The sequence below is a fragment of the Hesperophylax consimilis genome, chromosome 16 (genome assembly GCF_061612785.1).
Source record: "Hesperophylax consimilis isolate HC1 chromosome 16, BYU_Hcon_1.0, whole genome shotgun sequence".
Taxonomy (NCBI): domain Eukaryota; kingdom Metazoa; phylum Arthropoda; class Insecta; order Trichoptera; family Limnephilidae; genus Hesperophylax; species Hesperophylax consimilis.
The window spans coordinates 1,553,361-1,568,728 of NC_142851.1; the positions used below are offsets into that span (position 1 = coordinate 1,553,361).

Below are 15,368 nucleotides of genomic sequence, written 5' to 3' on the forward strand. Positions count from 1 at the left end.
CCTATATTTTCTGAAGTCACTGTACATGATTTATTGCATATGGTATATATTTAAAAATATATATATATTTAATGGATTGTTGTACACATATTATTGTTGAGAATTCGGGTAACTTCAGTAAAGAAAAATACTCTCCGGTTTTAAATATTCGTCTGAGTTAATTTACAATGGAACAATTTATATGATGACTTTGCAATTTTTTAATCTCTACCCAGATAAAGGACGGCTCGGCCCCCCGCTAGGTCTGTAAGAACTGTCTTGTTCTGCGTACGAAAATAGAAGAAGTGAATTTTAAGGAAGCTACTTGAATTTATAAAAAATGAATCATACTAACACAATAACAAAAGCATTGACAGAATTATGTGTTTACAGGTAACCTCTGAAGTAGCATCCTACTTTATCAATAGAGGAACTGCTTTATCATATAATCAGTAAAACATAAGCAGGGTTCAGTTAAGCTTCAAACCTAATATCTTAATATTTACAATATCCAAATAATCAATTTTTAAGCATAATTGCTTTTTTAACACATTTTACTTAACATTACTTATTTTAATCTTTTGAACTGTGTCTAATAACCACAACGAAAATAAATAAGATAACGGCACAGTCACAGTTTAATTTTCTTACTCCTAAAATATTGAATAACACTTTCAGAAAGAAGCTTGCCGACTTTTTGATGAGTGAATGTGATAGTGTTAGTAGCCTGTTTCTCACACTCGTAAAATATATGTGTGAATAAATAAGTATGTACATTTATGTAAGTATATATATGTATACACATGTGTATAAATATGTATTCGTCTATGTATATGAATATATGTTTGTGTGAATACGTGTATTTACGCGCTTATGCATGCATGCGCATTGCGCACACACACACAACTAGAAAAAAGAGTTATGTTATGATCCAATCCTGCATAATAGCATGTCTTATTGTTCATTATTCTATTTTTTCGTTTATCGTTTTTCTGTTTTGTATTTTAAAATACGAGTAGCATGTTTTATTCTTCTTTATTGTTTTTTTTATTTTCGTTTTCTATTTTATATTTTCTATTTCCGTTATAAATTTTCTACTGTAATCCTTCCTATTTTCAACACATATATTATATATCTGTTTGTGGGAACATAACAGTTCACATGTTCACACTAGACCATACATAACTATATTCCGTTGGTCGAATACTGTATTATCTCATAAATACTCTTCTGTTATTCCGACTCTTGACATGGCCCTCCTCAGGTATCTAGTTCGCTTGTTCGTGCCATGTCTGCCTCGGGCGTCCCCGACTTGTTCTACCAATCACATTCACGTCATATATTCACCTATATAATACATGAATGTATCAACGCTCGCGACAGATGAGGTTGATTGTTTTTTTTTTAATCTGAAGTCTTGCTTCGAAGGAAGCTTACCTAAATATTTTAAAATACGCGTGTCGAAATCAACTGTGGCTTGGTTAAAATGAATATTTACGGATTCGTAAAACTAGTTAAGTTTGTATTAAAGTGGTTATTTGTTTTTTTTTGTAATTTTATTGTTAAATATTGGAATTCTTTTTATAATTATTAAAAATTTGAGGGTTGAGCAATTTCATTTATTGCTTTCTCTAAATAATCTAAGAAAAATGTACGCACAGATTTAGTTTTTAGTAATATAAACGCCTTATCAAGCAACTTTACCAGTTTGTACGTCGAAGATTATTCTATATGAAACCAATGAAAAAAAACATCGCCAAAAAATATGGCTCAAAACAGAGGTTCCCAAAGTAGGTGCCGCGGCACCCTGGGGCGCACAGTGGGCTGAAAATCGCCTTTCATAGACATAGAGACTTGAATTTTCAAGTGTATTTTTTTTGGCTAGAAATGGATTCTGCTGATCATTACTATGCTATAAAATTTCGTACGAAGCAATTGCGTGTACAAATGAAGGAGTTATCATTTTTTTAAGAAAAAATTGTATGTCACTGACATTAAAAATGAGGCTTTCTCTGGAATCATAAGGTTGGCCATTCTATCCTTACACACAGATATACTACTATTTATTTGTAATTTTTTGACATACTTCGTATTGTGGCGCAACTTTTTTTTTTTTAAATCCTCAAGTTGAAAAAAATACTTTTTTATGTTTATGATTCATTTTAATGCTTAAATGCTTTACATATGAGTATGCTTTGTCTAGTTTACAATATTTTATTTACATTGCAAGCCTAAAAGCATTTAGGCATTAAAATGAATCATCAACATTAAAAAGTGTTTTTTTTCAGCTTTGAGAATTTAAAAAAAAAAATCGCAAGTTGTGCCACAATACGAAGTATGTCAAAAAAATACAAATAAATAGTAGTATATCTGTTTGTAAGGATAGAATGGCCAACCTTATGATTCCAGAGATAGCCTCATTTTTAATGTCAGTGCCATACAATTTTTTCTTAAAAAAATTATAACTCCTTCATTTGTACACGCAATTGCTTCGTACGAAATTTTATAGCATAGTAATGATCAGCAGAATCCATTTCTAGCCAAAAAAAATACCCTTGAGAATTCAAGTCTCTGTGTCTATGAAAGGCGATTTTCAGCCCACTGTGGGGCGCCACGGAGAGAGATCAGGGGTGCCGCGAGGCGAAAAATCAAAATTGACATGAATAAAATTGACATGAATTCTCATACATAAACTTAGTGCCCTAGGAATAACAGGGAATATTTTGAGATGGTTTGAGAGTTATCTGCATAAAAGAAAAATATGTGTTAAACTCAACTCACACTATTCACACCAGTTCGAAGTCTTTACCGGCGTCCCACAGGGGTCTCATTTAGGACCAGTACTATTTTTATTGTTTATCAATGATATAACTACGGTTTTTGATGGAGTCATGATTCTCTTATTTGCAGATGATCTCAAAATTTATAAAACCATTACAAATATTCATGACTGTTACGTACTACAATTTAATCTTGTGAGGCTACAAGAGTGGTGCACCCACAATGAACTATTTCTCAATATTGATAAATGTCAAACGATAACTTTTTCCCGAATCAAAAATCCCATTACGCATCAATATAGCATCAACAACATTTTCCTAAAAAGAGTTGAGAATATTAAGGATCTTGGTATTATTTTTGACAGGCAACTAACATTTGTTCCTCATATAAACGAAATAACCAACAAGGCCATGAAATGTTTGGGTTTTATATTAAGGACAACGAAAGATTTTAAATTAATAAATTCCTTCAAACTGCTATTCACTGGTTTAGTTAGAAGTAATCTAGAGTATAACTCAACAATCTGGTCTCCATTTTATAAGATTCACCAATTAAAAATTGAAAGAGTGCAACATAAATTTCTGCGATTTATTAATTATAAATTAGGAATTCCAAACGAATATCTTAATTACACTTTCCTCATGAACTTACTAAATTTAACCGATTTATCATTGAGACGCACAGTGTGCGACTTAGTATCTCTTTTCAAAATTTCGAATGGCAGACTGGACGCCATTGATTTGACGAGTCTTATATCGCTCCGTGTACCTACGCGCGACACTCGACAGACCGCTCTATATAATGTTCCCATATCTGCTAACAATTATTTTCAAAACTCACCTATTCAAAGACTTCACATACTCGGTAATAAGTATAGCTCAATTGATGTTTATCATCACCAATCAGTATACAAACTAAAATACAGTATACTAGAATGTTTGTAACAGATTCATAATTTTTTTTCAAACGCATATTTTATTGTTTCATTAACTAAGCTTTGTTTTGTAAAATTCCCAATCGGGCAAAATAAAGATTGATGATTACAAAGATGGTTTACAACAAACTGTAGTGTTTATCTTTATAATAATAATAACAAACTTACTTGTCTTGTGTGTATTACCTACTTACATTATTGTACTCTTGTAACTACACTATATTTACATAAACTTATCGAACTCATTGTCCAAATTCCAATAACACCGTAACTATATACTTGAATTGTATCTACTTAACTACCTACCTATATCTGTTATATTTTTCTCAAGTTTATGTATTAGTTTAACCTATGTTCTGTAAAATATTCAACCGACGTACTTTGTACAATAAACTTTGCTTGCTTATGTTTATAAAATAATAACACCATAACAATAACCCTACACATTGTTATGTAAGTTCATACTCAATTTATTATGCTATGTAATTAAAATATTTTATAATGCTACTGAACAACAAAACCCATAACATGTATATGTAAAAGCCTACTAGGCGTTAATAAAATGAAATAAAATAAAAATAAAATGAATACAAACATTTTATGGAATAGCAAATCACCCGCGTGGCCGGTCCGCGCTCTTGGTACGGATTGGATACGGGAGGCACAGGAGAGGTGATGCCGGAGTGGCGCCGCGCTGGCAGCGTCCGCGTTGAGTCAGTAGGGAATATATTCTAGTGTTCGGGGAAGTGGCGTTGAAAAATTATAGTAAATGTGGTAAACTACATAAAAACTATGCCACTTAAAGCAAGATTTTTCATAAAACTATGCGAGGATTTGGGAGCCGAGCACGCGTCCCTTTTGTACTACTCGCGATGGCTCTCCACGGCAATGCACTATCTCGTACGTTTGAACTGCGACAAGAAATTCACACTTTTCCGGAAGACGATGATCATGTCAACGCCAACAATTTCGCGGATGAAGACTTTCTGCTGAAACTGGTATACATAACATATTCGAAAAACTAAATGCCTTAAATCTGTCTCGACATGGCTGTACCGGACAGCAGGTGGATGTACATAATTATTAAAATAATTAAGGAAATGACTATTTACTGTTATCACGCATTTAACGACGCCGAATCCCTTTTGAAGCTTATCACCGGACACGTATCATGTGTCAAATGGGATTTAACCGTAGTAATTAAAATTTGGTTATTTTTCTTGGTTCCTTAATGCTCTCATGCATCCTGTTTAGAGATAAGAATAATTGCTGTACATTAACACGTGTTGAATTTGAACTCAATAAATATGCAAACAACTGGCACAACCAGTCAGTTGTCCGACGACATTCACAAGTTATGTTTCTTTGAAAATCCTTACCTAAGGTATTCTCGAGAGGAAACCGGCATTTACAGTCGATGTTACTGGCGTAGGTGTCCAGTACAACGGCCATAACATGCACAAAATTAATTTTGTAAAGAAGATTTCATCACTCAGGAAAAAACTACAACTGTGAAAGATAAAAATAAGTGATAATGGAGGCAAAGATTGCTTTCCAATATTGCAACAGTACACGGCCCTTAGTGGAGTTAAGGTTTCACATCACTTGCTGACCCTTTTCACAGAGCACCTATCACAGTTAACTGACTAGTTTGCAAAGTACTTCGCAGAAGACCAAGTGGAGAAGTTTGTGTGGATCCAAGCTCCACAAGAAGAAGAAAATCTCATAAACCTCTCGATCGATAAACAGCCTAAAAACAAAATGCGCTTGTACCGATTTGACAGAGTTTTTAGTATCAGTCTAAAATGAGTTCCCGATTCTAAATGCAAAAGCTGTAAGGGTCCTCATTCCCTTTACCACTTCATATCTGTGAGAAGCAGGATTTTCAGCGGTTGCTGTTATAAAGGGCATACCGCTCGAAAATAAATGTGGAAAAAGAAATGAGAGTAGCTGTATCAAGCCTGAGAGTATGTGGAAGGTTTTTGCAATTATATTTGTGCAGTGAGCAGCAGGCTAACCCTTCGCACTAACCACACACACGTGGAAGGTTTTTTTAATTATATTAGCATCATCTTTGTATTTTCACCTATGTTTTCCTACCAATAAAATTACTTGTTTATTTTAAATACGAGCTGTATTCTTTTCTCACCTGGTTTCTTCTTCATAATCATACAAATATGAAATATAGCTACCACAGATATATATTATATGACTAGGGTGCCGTGAGAAAATTCAAATTTTCTAAGTGTGCCACGACTTGGAAAAGTTTGGGAACCCCTGGCTTAAAGGGTTTTACCAAAGCACAGTCGAAATGCTTATATTTTAAAGTGAACTAATGTACCTACCCTCACTACGTACGTACTTACGTCTTTTAGTCAGGGACGTGATAGGAATTAACTGGACTGGGAAGTCGTGTTTTGTATTACAGTAGTAGGTAGACTACGTAGCCTCTTATTATATATTTGTGTCACAACACAAACATTTCTATAGGTACTGAATGATAGTGTCGCACCCAAAGACGAATAGTTTTTGTAGCTGATTTTCATCGACTTATCGAAACACATGTGTCCTGTGACAAAACACATGACAGGTGTAGAATCATGAACAACGTATTCAGTCATTTTCTGGCAAGTGTCCGTCAACGTGTTAGGAAACGGTGACCGGATAAATCATCAAAATGATAATTCATCACATCTTTAAAAGTTATATAAAGTCATGGAAAATGATGAAACAAAAGCTTTATTAACTGGGTTAAGTAGGTTAGGTTAGGTTAGGTTTAAATTTTATTTTTTTCATCATATTTAATGACTTTAAATCACTATTTAAAGGTGTGTTGAATAGTCACTGTGTTGAGTTATCATGGGACCATGTTTATCTACTTGTTTAATACATACTTTATTTATAGATATAAGAGAACTTAAAAGACTAAATACCTAGGAATGATTCCTGTTTAAGGATAAAAGAATAATTTTTATTATTTTAAAAGATTTTTTCGGATATTTTATGATTCATAAGTTTATATTTGTCAACAAAAAGTGTGTTCTCAAACATTAGAAATATATTGTGTCAATGGTACAATTATTTTCCAATAACTTCAGTGCTGCATTTTATGTAAAGATATCCACGTAATAATACAATAAATGTTAGTAAAATGCGTGAAATTTTCAAATAAAACTTCTAGTAAGGTTATACACTAAATAACATACCTTGGTTCTAATTAGACCTGCCTTCTAAATTCTAAATTCTCACAGCCTCGTGAACCTAGTCCGACATCAATGGAACAACATCTCCCCACAGCCGCTGTGTCCACATGTTGCAAATTTTGGGCCTTAAAGAGTTGGCGATGTGTGAATGCGATGCGGTGCAGACTATCGAACATATGGCAAAGAATTGGGCCGGCGGGATTGATGCGGTCTACAGGGTCACCTGAGGTCCTAGACTGGCTCACTGACCTAGGTGTTCCCCTCCAACCCCTTACTATACGGAATAAGAAGATGATTTAGACCCAATTGTACCGTAAATAATCATTTTAAAAATACGAGTGTGTATCTATCAGTAAAATATTAATATTGGCCCCGTCGAGTCGATTAGATCGGCAGTGAGAAGGGAAGTGGTTACCGCTGATAACCGCACATCCTGTACCTGAGATCACCTTATCGCTTCAATAGCGCCTGTGGGACAGTGAACAGGACTACAACAGGACTACGGGACTCGCTGGCAAATTCTCGCCGACAGATATTACTTCATTATACCGAGAGTGGACTCATTCGCTAAAACATATTTTGCGGTCACTATACATAATAATACATTATATGCATGCACATATTCCTTCTTTCACACACACTCCCTAATTAGGTACAGTTTTATCATTCGACACAGATAATGTCGAGCTGTTGAAATCGAGAGTTGTGCTGCGAAAGAAGTTTGCCGAAACAGTATCAAAAGAAGTGTGTTATAATTGTTTATCTTTTAAAGTGAAAGTACGTTTCCTAGATTTGATTTTTTTAATATCGCGTACGGTCCCTGTTCTAACAATAATTAAAATTATCATGAGATAACCTATTTAGTTGTAGTTTTGTTGTTTTCGTTTTGTTGCCTCTTCATTCTTGAGCCAAAGTGTACGGCCCTCTTGGATAGACACATCTATTTAGAGGATTTCTAAAAAATGCCTTTAATCAGAAGATAATTTACAAAATTATGGCCAAAATAAATTCATAAAAAGTTGCTTGATAATATTGTACACGTTTTGTTATCATAACAGTGTAATATTATTAACTGCATATAATAATTTATAATATATACGAGCATATTTTTTTTGGAACTTCTTTTCTAATATAAATGTCTCAACTGGGAATCGAACCCAGGATCTCTGTCTTGCCGGAACAACGTCTTAAAATACTCGATGATTTGGACCTAATACGTCATTTTTGTCTATCTCATATTTCAAATTCAGAATTAACAATATTATCTTTAACTAATTTTTTCCATTTTTTGTGACAGCTATATTTTTGAATAGTTACAAAGTTTTAAAGAATTGTTTAATAACCTAGATTGGATTCCGATAAACCGTTATCTTTTTATTTTTCTGTGTCTTGTTCTGTTTCATGTTTCGTTTTGATTTATTATTATCATCTTCTTCTTCAATGACATAATGAATAATATTATTTCAGCTTACGAAAAAATGTATCGAGATTCAAGAATATATTTTGCTAAAATATCTTCTTTGAAAGTGAATTTTTATTTATTTCTTATCGTCCCTGTCTGTAATATTTTATTTCAAGGGATGTAGTCATTATTTCTTATCGTCCCTGTCTGTAATATTTTATTTCAGGGATGTAGTCATTATTTCTTATCGTCCCTGTCTGTAATATTTTATTTCAAGGGATGTAGTCATTATTTCTTATCGTCCCTGTCTGTAATATTTTATTTCAGGGATGTAGTCATTATTTCTTATCGTCCCTGTCTGTAATATTTTATTTCAAGGGATGTAGTCATTATTTCTTATCGTCCCTGTCTGTAATATTTTATTTCACGGGATGTAGTCATTATTTCTTATCGTCCCTGTCTGTAATATTTTATTTCAGGGATGTAGTCATTATTTCTTATCGTCCCTGTCTGTAATATTTTATTTCAAGGGATGTAGTCATTATTTCTTATCGTCCCTGTCTGTAATATTTTATTTCAAGGGATGTAGTCATTATTTCTTATCGTCCCTGTCTGTAATATTTTATTTCAGGGATGTAGTCATTATTTCTTATCGCCCCTGTCTGTAATATTTTATTTCAGGGATGTAGTCATTATTTCTTATCGTCCCTGTCTGTAATATTTTATTTCAAGGGATGTAGTCATTATTTCTTATCGTCCCTGTCTGTAATATTTTATTTCACGGGATGTAGTCATTATTTCTTATCGTCCCTGTCTGTAATATTTTATTTCAGGGATGTAGTCATTATTTCTTATCGTCCCTGTCTGTAATATTTTATTTCAAGGGATGTAGTCATTATTTCTTATCGTCCCTGTCTGTAATATTTTATTTCAAGGGATGTAGTCATTATTTCTTATCGTCCCTGTCTGTAATATTTTATTTCAGGGATGTAGTCATTATTTCTTATCGCCCCTGTCTGTAATATTTTATTTCAGGGATGTAGTCATTATTTCTTATCGTCCCTGTCTGTAATATTTTATTTCAAGGGATGTAGTCATTATTTCTTATCGTCCCTGACTGTAATATTTTATTTCAAGGGATGTAGTCATAATGTGCAGTTAAACAGGTTCCATTTAAATATGTGCTAAATCTTTGGTGTAAACAGCATTGAAAGAATATTTTTAATTTTGTAACTTTTCAGTTTTTATAAAAAATATGGCACCTAAAGTTAAGAAAAAACTAGCTAACAACATTTCCAATAATTTAACTCAAAAAATGAAAATCAGTTAAAAGTTTTTTAAAAAGGTGTCAAATGTGGTTTTTTACATTTTTATTTTAATGAAACACGATAGTTTGGCACTGTATATTTATTTCAATTGAACACAGTAGTTTCGCGTGGTATATTTATTTTCATGAAACACAGTTTGTCACAGTAAATATATTTTAATGAAACAATATTTTCGTTTGGTATATTTATTTTTATAAAACACGATAGTTTGTCACGTTATATTTATTTTAATGAAATTGATAAATCAATCGAATGTAAAATCGCTGTCAAGCACTTAAAAGGAAAAATGACTAAAAAAATCGTAATTTTTTTAAATATTTTACAAATACAAAACTAAACTTAAATATATTTTAATAGTGTGTGGTGTTTTTAGATTCGCTTACGCTTTGTACCATGTTCTTCGGTACATCGTGAAATCAATGAGAAAAATCTGATTCGCGTGTGGCTTTTAAATATTCAGGTGAAAGTGAATATCATTGACTGAGAGTGAGTGGGTGAGATGTGGTGCCCCCTTAGGGCTGTGCGCCCCCTGAGCCCCGTGTGGCTGCTGGTGGCACTGTCCCTGCACGCGGCCAGCCCCCAGCTGTTTGACGTGCGCGTGCCGCTGGTGTACGAGGACCCGCTGAAGCTATCGGCGCTCCGCCCTACCTACTTCGGTTACTCCGTCCTGCTCTACTCCAGGAATAACTACACTTGGTGAGTCTGGAACTGATTAACTCCTACAGATTCTGACTGACTTTGGCCTTATTTTGTATTCAATTACAACAATTAATGTCTGGTGCAATTTGATAGAGACACCCTCCCCAATAAAGATTCCATTGAAATGCTTGGAGTAAGTATATCAGACTGGCTCAAGTATCAAGGCTATTTAGAAGCCCGAGTAAATCTGGCGCACAAGTAATTGGGCGTCTTGGGGGGCTAGCAGATTCTTCATTAGTAACACTATACAAATCGCAAGTACGCCCTACAATTGAATTCGGGAGCCACCTCTGGGATGGAGCCCCAAAATACTTGATTAACCTTCTTGATTCTGTGCAAAGAAGGGCGGTCCGAGTGATAGACAATTCATTGTTAACAGACCAGTTTCTATCTCTAACATTCCACGGGTATTTCAATTGAGCCTGCTCTAAGTAGCTAGCAGCTTTGATCCCCGGTGCACCGGTGCACTTGCATGAAACCCGACGTGTACGAGAAGAACACCCGTTCACACTTGATGTTGGCATCATGAGAATGGGCCGCTTCTTCGACTGGTTTTTGTGTAAGTCGGCTCATATTTGGAACGAGCTACCAACATCTGTTTTTCCTCCTTCATATAATCCGAACCTCTTCAAGGCACGAATTACTAAATCCCTTCTTACAGACCCTACCATAACCCGCCATACAACACTTCCTAACCGGGTGGCGACATAGCTCCCCTGTCTTTACATTGTACAGTCAGGGGGCTCTTGTGAGGTGTAACATAAAAATAAAAACACAGCTCTTACACCTTTTTTAATGTTTCCTCCAACGTGATAATCGACATAAATTGCGTGACTTTTCGACCCTGTCACCGGAAGTCTCTTAGCCACATAACCACCGGGTTTCACCGGTTTTCAACAAAGAATTTATTTATAATATAATTTGTCAAATACGTACCTACGTAACTGATAATGTTGTGTTGGTTCGTAAAATGATGTTCTCTTGCGATAATTATAAATATACACCGTAAGCTGTAGTACTCTGGTATACCCTGGACTTCACCACCTTTACTATAGGAACTGATGTCTGATAGATGTCTTACTGTTTTTTGTTTTTGTTTTTTTACTTTTGTCTTACTGGTACCTAAATGACGTCGTCCTGATGTTTTTCTGATGTCTTCTTCTGTTTTACTGATGTTTCCTGATGTCTGACTGAAGTTTAACTGATGCTTAACCGATATCTTCCTGATGTCTTACAGATGTCCGACTAATGTTTAACTGATTTCTGACTGATGTGTTGTGTCGTGTTGTGCAGGCTCCAGGTGGGCGCTCCCCGCTCCAACTGCTCCAACATGCCGGGCATCTCGGAGCCCGGCCGCGTGTACCGCTGCAACCCTGGCAAGCAGTGTCAACTGGTGCTGCTCGACAAGACAAGTAACATAGTAGTTATATGATAATCGCGACAATAATTGATATTTACTGTATATAACCACGAGAGATGTTGATATTTGACAAATTCTTTCCGAAAATACTTAGTTTTCATAAGTCTCCAATTCACCTATGATTCCAATGTCCGCTTTGTTAAAACATGACCCAGACACGTTGTGGAACCAGAAGACAAAGCCACATATCCAAAGACAACCATGGTGATCTTTATCAAAGGAAACGGGTTACTGTTAAAGGAATGTGGTACAATGGGAGACAGCACAATGTGTATATGGCCTAAGTGCTCACGGGAACTCTTCGTTATGCCTCTCATCTCTTAAAAAAAGGATAATAATACTTTTCATAGACTTTTATTCAGTTCCTTGGTAAGGCCTTAAGAGGAAGCTACAAGCCAAAAATGTGTATATTCTTGGTGTACCTTATATTGTAGGTAATGGGAATTATAATCGCTTGGCGAACGGAGTCTAAAAACGTTCAATTTCAAGCATGAAACTGGTTTTTATTTAATTTGTAAATAATTTTATAAGAAATCAAAAAAGTTAATCAAGTGAAACTGTCACAGATAATCTTAGCTATAATACTGTATTTTTAAAAAGTTGCTACCTTTATTCGTTTACACATTTCTATTGAAAAAAAAAATTGTAGTTTACATTTATATTTCTTATTGAGTAATTTATTTTTTAACTGTATTCTACTCACGCGAAATGATGGGAAAACTTTCAATTTATCTAAAGCATATTTTCGGTATTCATAATGTACACCAATTCGTTATAAAGATTAATCAAAATAGTGATTTGTCACTAAGCTTCGCCTTAAGAGAGCCTTGAAAGTGGGTCGGTAATTTGGAGTCTGCACCGGGTAAAGTATTCCCTCAAGCTAGATAGAGTTCAGAAAGTGGGTCGGTAATTTGGAGTCTGCACCGGGTAAAGTATTCCCTCAAGCTGGATAGAGTTCAGAAAAAAAATCTGAAACTTCTGTACATGGAATGGCCACTACCCGTTGCTCTATCCTACCGACTTTATTTTGGGTATGCTCTAATTGAAACATCTATAGGACAGAAGACACACTAACCGTAATTAAGTACACATCGCTACACAAGTACACGTAGCTACACAAGGACATATCGCTACACAAGTACACATAGCTACACAAGGACATATCGCTACACAAGTACACATAGCTACACAAGGACATATCACTACACAAGTACACATAGCTACAAAAGTACGCATCGCTACACAAGTACACATCGCCACACCAGTATCTACCATCCTTCAGAATTAACTTGCTACTGATACCCACTGTTTACATGTCTCCTTTACAAAAGTATTTAAAAACAGACAAAGACGAACAATTTCGTGATGTTTTTAAAATAATTAAATTCATTGAATTCAATTGAATTTTCGAATGTCTGCAATGATAACTTTAGCTTGAAGGTATTACTATTTTATTTTTATTCTATATTACACCTCTCAAGAGGTTGAGCAGCGTTACACTTAATTTGTAAAAAGTAATTGACGATTCCTAAGGCCTTTTAGGATTTTCCGCCCTGCTACATTTTTTTTTTTTTTTTTTAGTTTTTTTTATTAGTAAAAAAAAAGATACACGAATTACATAATATAACAATTACATAATATAATTACACAATATAGTAGGTTATTAATTACATAATATAAGTATTCGATGTACCCCCATAAATAAGCAGGGCTTGTGTGTATGGGGGTGTTGTTATATTTGTTTATATTTGGTACGATTCAGTTCAACTGTTCGGAATACTTTTTAAGGTGGCTTTTGAATTCGTTTATATTTGCATTCATGTTTCTAATTTTTTCTGGTAATGAGTTAAAAAATTTAACTCCGAGATATTCATGGTTGAACTGTCCTACATGTTCTATTTGTACCAATCCTATTCGGAATTACAAACCAGACTTGTATAATATCTACGCTTGCTAATCCACAAGAGCACATAACCTGGATTTTCCCAATTCGATCAAGATCCAATAATTGTTCTCCACACGGCCTGTTTCATGTTTCATACAAAATTTGATTTTTATTAACCAAACAAAATAATGAAACTCAATTATCTTTTTTTTAAATCAAAGTATTCGATTGTAATGCTTTTTTTCATTAGCATTTACAACTTCACTTTTTTTATATTAAACGGAAAGAGTGAAGTGACAAATACCTTTGCCTGATTAAATATGTTTTTTTTAGTTTCGTGTAAAATAGTAATTACAGTTTATGTGATAAAATCCTTCGGTATTTGTCTTTAAAACTTTATCTTGTGTTAATATTTTTAATTACATTCGCCGATTTGCAATAGGTATTCAAATCTGAAAGAGTCTTTTATATGCTTTCAAGTAGATATAGTATTTTATTTTGAAATACCTTCAAAACAGTAAATTTATCTGAAATCCACTGACAGTTCTCATAACACGAGACGTGCATTTCAAATTGTCAGAGGCTTTATGGGTTAACCCGTCAGGCTAACTTGTTCGCTTTTAGGCACAGCTCATAATATGGTCTCACAGAAATCGTTGTATCTCACTTACTGTTGTGTTGAGAAATATGATCTAAACGGTGTAAGAAAGAGGAAACACCACGCTTTATAGTAAAATAATTAATTAATCGAAGTTAAACACAGAAGAATATAAATGTGCATCTTTATGAAACCAAAGGTTCCGACCGCAATTGAACTTATGCGACTTCGTGAATTTTTTATTCATTATTTTCATTTGAAACGACATTTTGTAATACATTTGTCTAATAAACTGCGTGTGTTTTTACATTATTAGTAATTTTAGTTACAAAAATCGTTTTTTAATTCACTCAAAATGTTCATATTTCAAAAGAATATGTGTTTATTTCTAATAGTTAATTTTGAATGCGTATTTCGTCACCTTTTAAAAATATTTGTTATCAAATACTTTCAAAAATATTCCAATTATTTGGATTTTATTGCAAAGCAGAAATATTCCGATTTAAACAATAAAAGTGGTTAAACTAAGTATTGATAATTTTAAATTAAAATGGTTCTAAGAAATAACTTGGCTTTTTTTGCTGTGTTAGAAGAACAAATAAAATTATTATCATACATTCTACTTCTTTACAGAAAATTTTAACAACGGGGAGTACTGGGACAGGAAGGATGGAAGCTGGCTGGGAGCGACTATGGCAGTCCACGCCAAAGCGGACAAAATGGTGGTACGTACTACTTCGTTCTTTATCCATACAGTGATTCTTTAGGTTATGAGGAGAGTCAATTAACAAACACAAACTAACATAAATAGTAGATCAATTAGACAAGCGTACGCACAAAACATTAAAACTCCGTCGATAGGCACAAGCTTTTGACAAAGACATCGAAAATACCAGGCAACAAAAATAGTTGACAATCTTTTGCTATGTATACAGACGCGAGCCGAACTACCGAACTGAACCTCAACTTAATGGAAAGGTACGCAGCAACCGCAAATGGCGCGAAACGCCGCTTGCTGTGGATTCGTTCCTTTCCCGTAATTATTGGATCGGTTCACACCTTACAATAAAAGAGCATACTTCTTCGTAGCGCCTTACAATAAAAGAGCACACCGGGGCCATGTAAATCAACGGACCTAG

General features: G+C 34.3%; 1 protein-coding gene across 4 annotated transcripts in view; it reads left to right on the forward strand.

The window, feature by feature from the left end:
* Positions 1–7,581: 7,581 nt before the first annotated feature.
* Positions 7,582–15,368, forward strand: part of LOC149416513 (integrin alpha-PS3-like) — a 37,893-nt gene continuing 30,106 nt past the window's right edge. Inside the window, exons 1-4 of one of the 4 annotated variants that reach the window (XM_089640788.1) lie at positions 7,582–7,674; positions 10,001–10,323; positions 11,620–11,738; positions 14,863–14,954. In XM_089640788.1, the coding sequence (XP_089496914.1) occupies positions 10,127–10,323; positions 11,620–11,738; positions 14,863–14,954 (408 nt within the window). In that variant the 5' untranslated portion in view covers positions 7,582–7,674; positions 10,001–10,126. Of the gene's footprint in view, positions 7,675–9,984; positions 10,324–11,619; positions 11,739–14,862; positions 14,955–15,368 lie in introns of all 4 variants that reach the window. The other 3 variants (XM_089640791.1, XM_089640790.1, XM_089640789.1) reach the window with 3 other exon arrangements.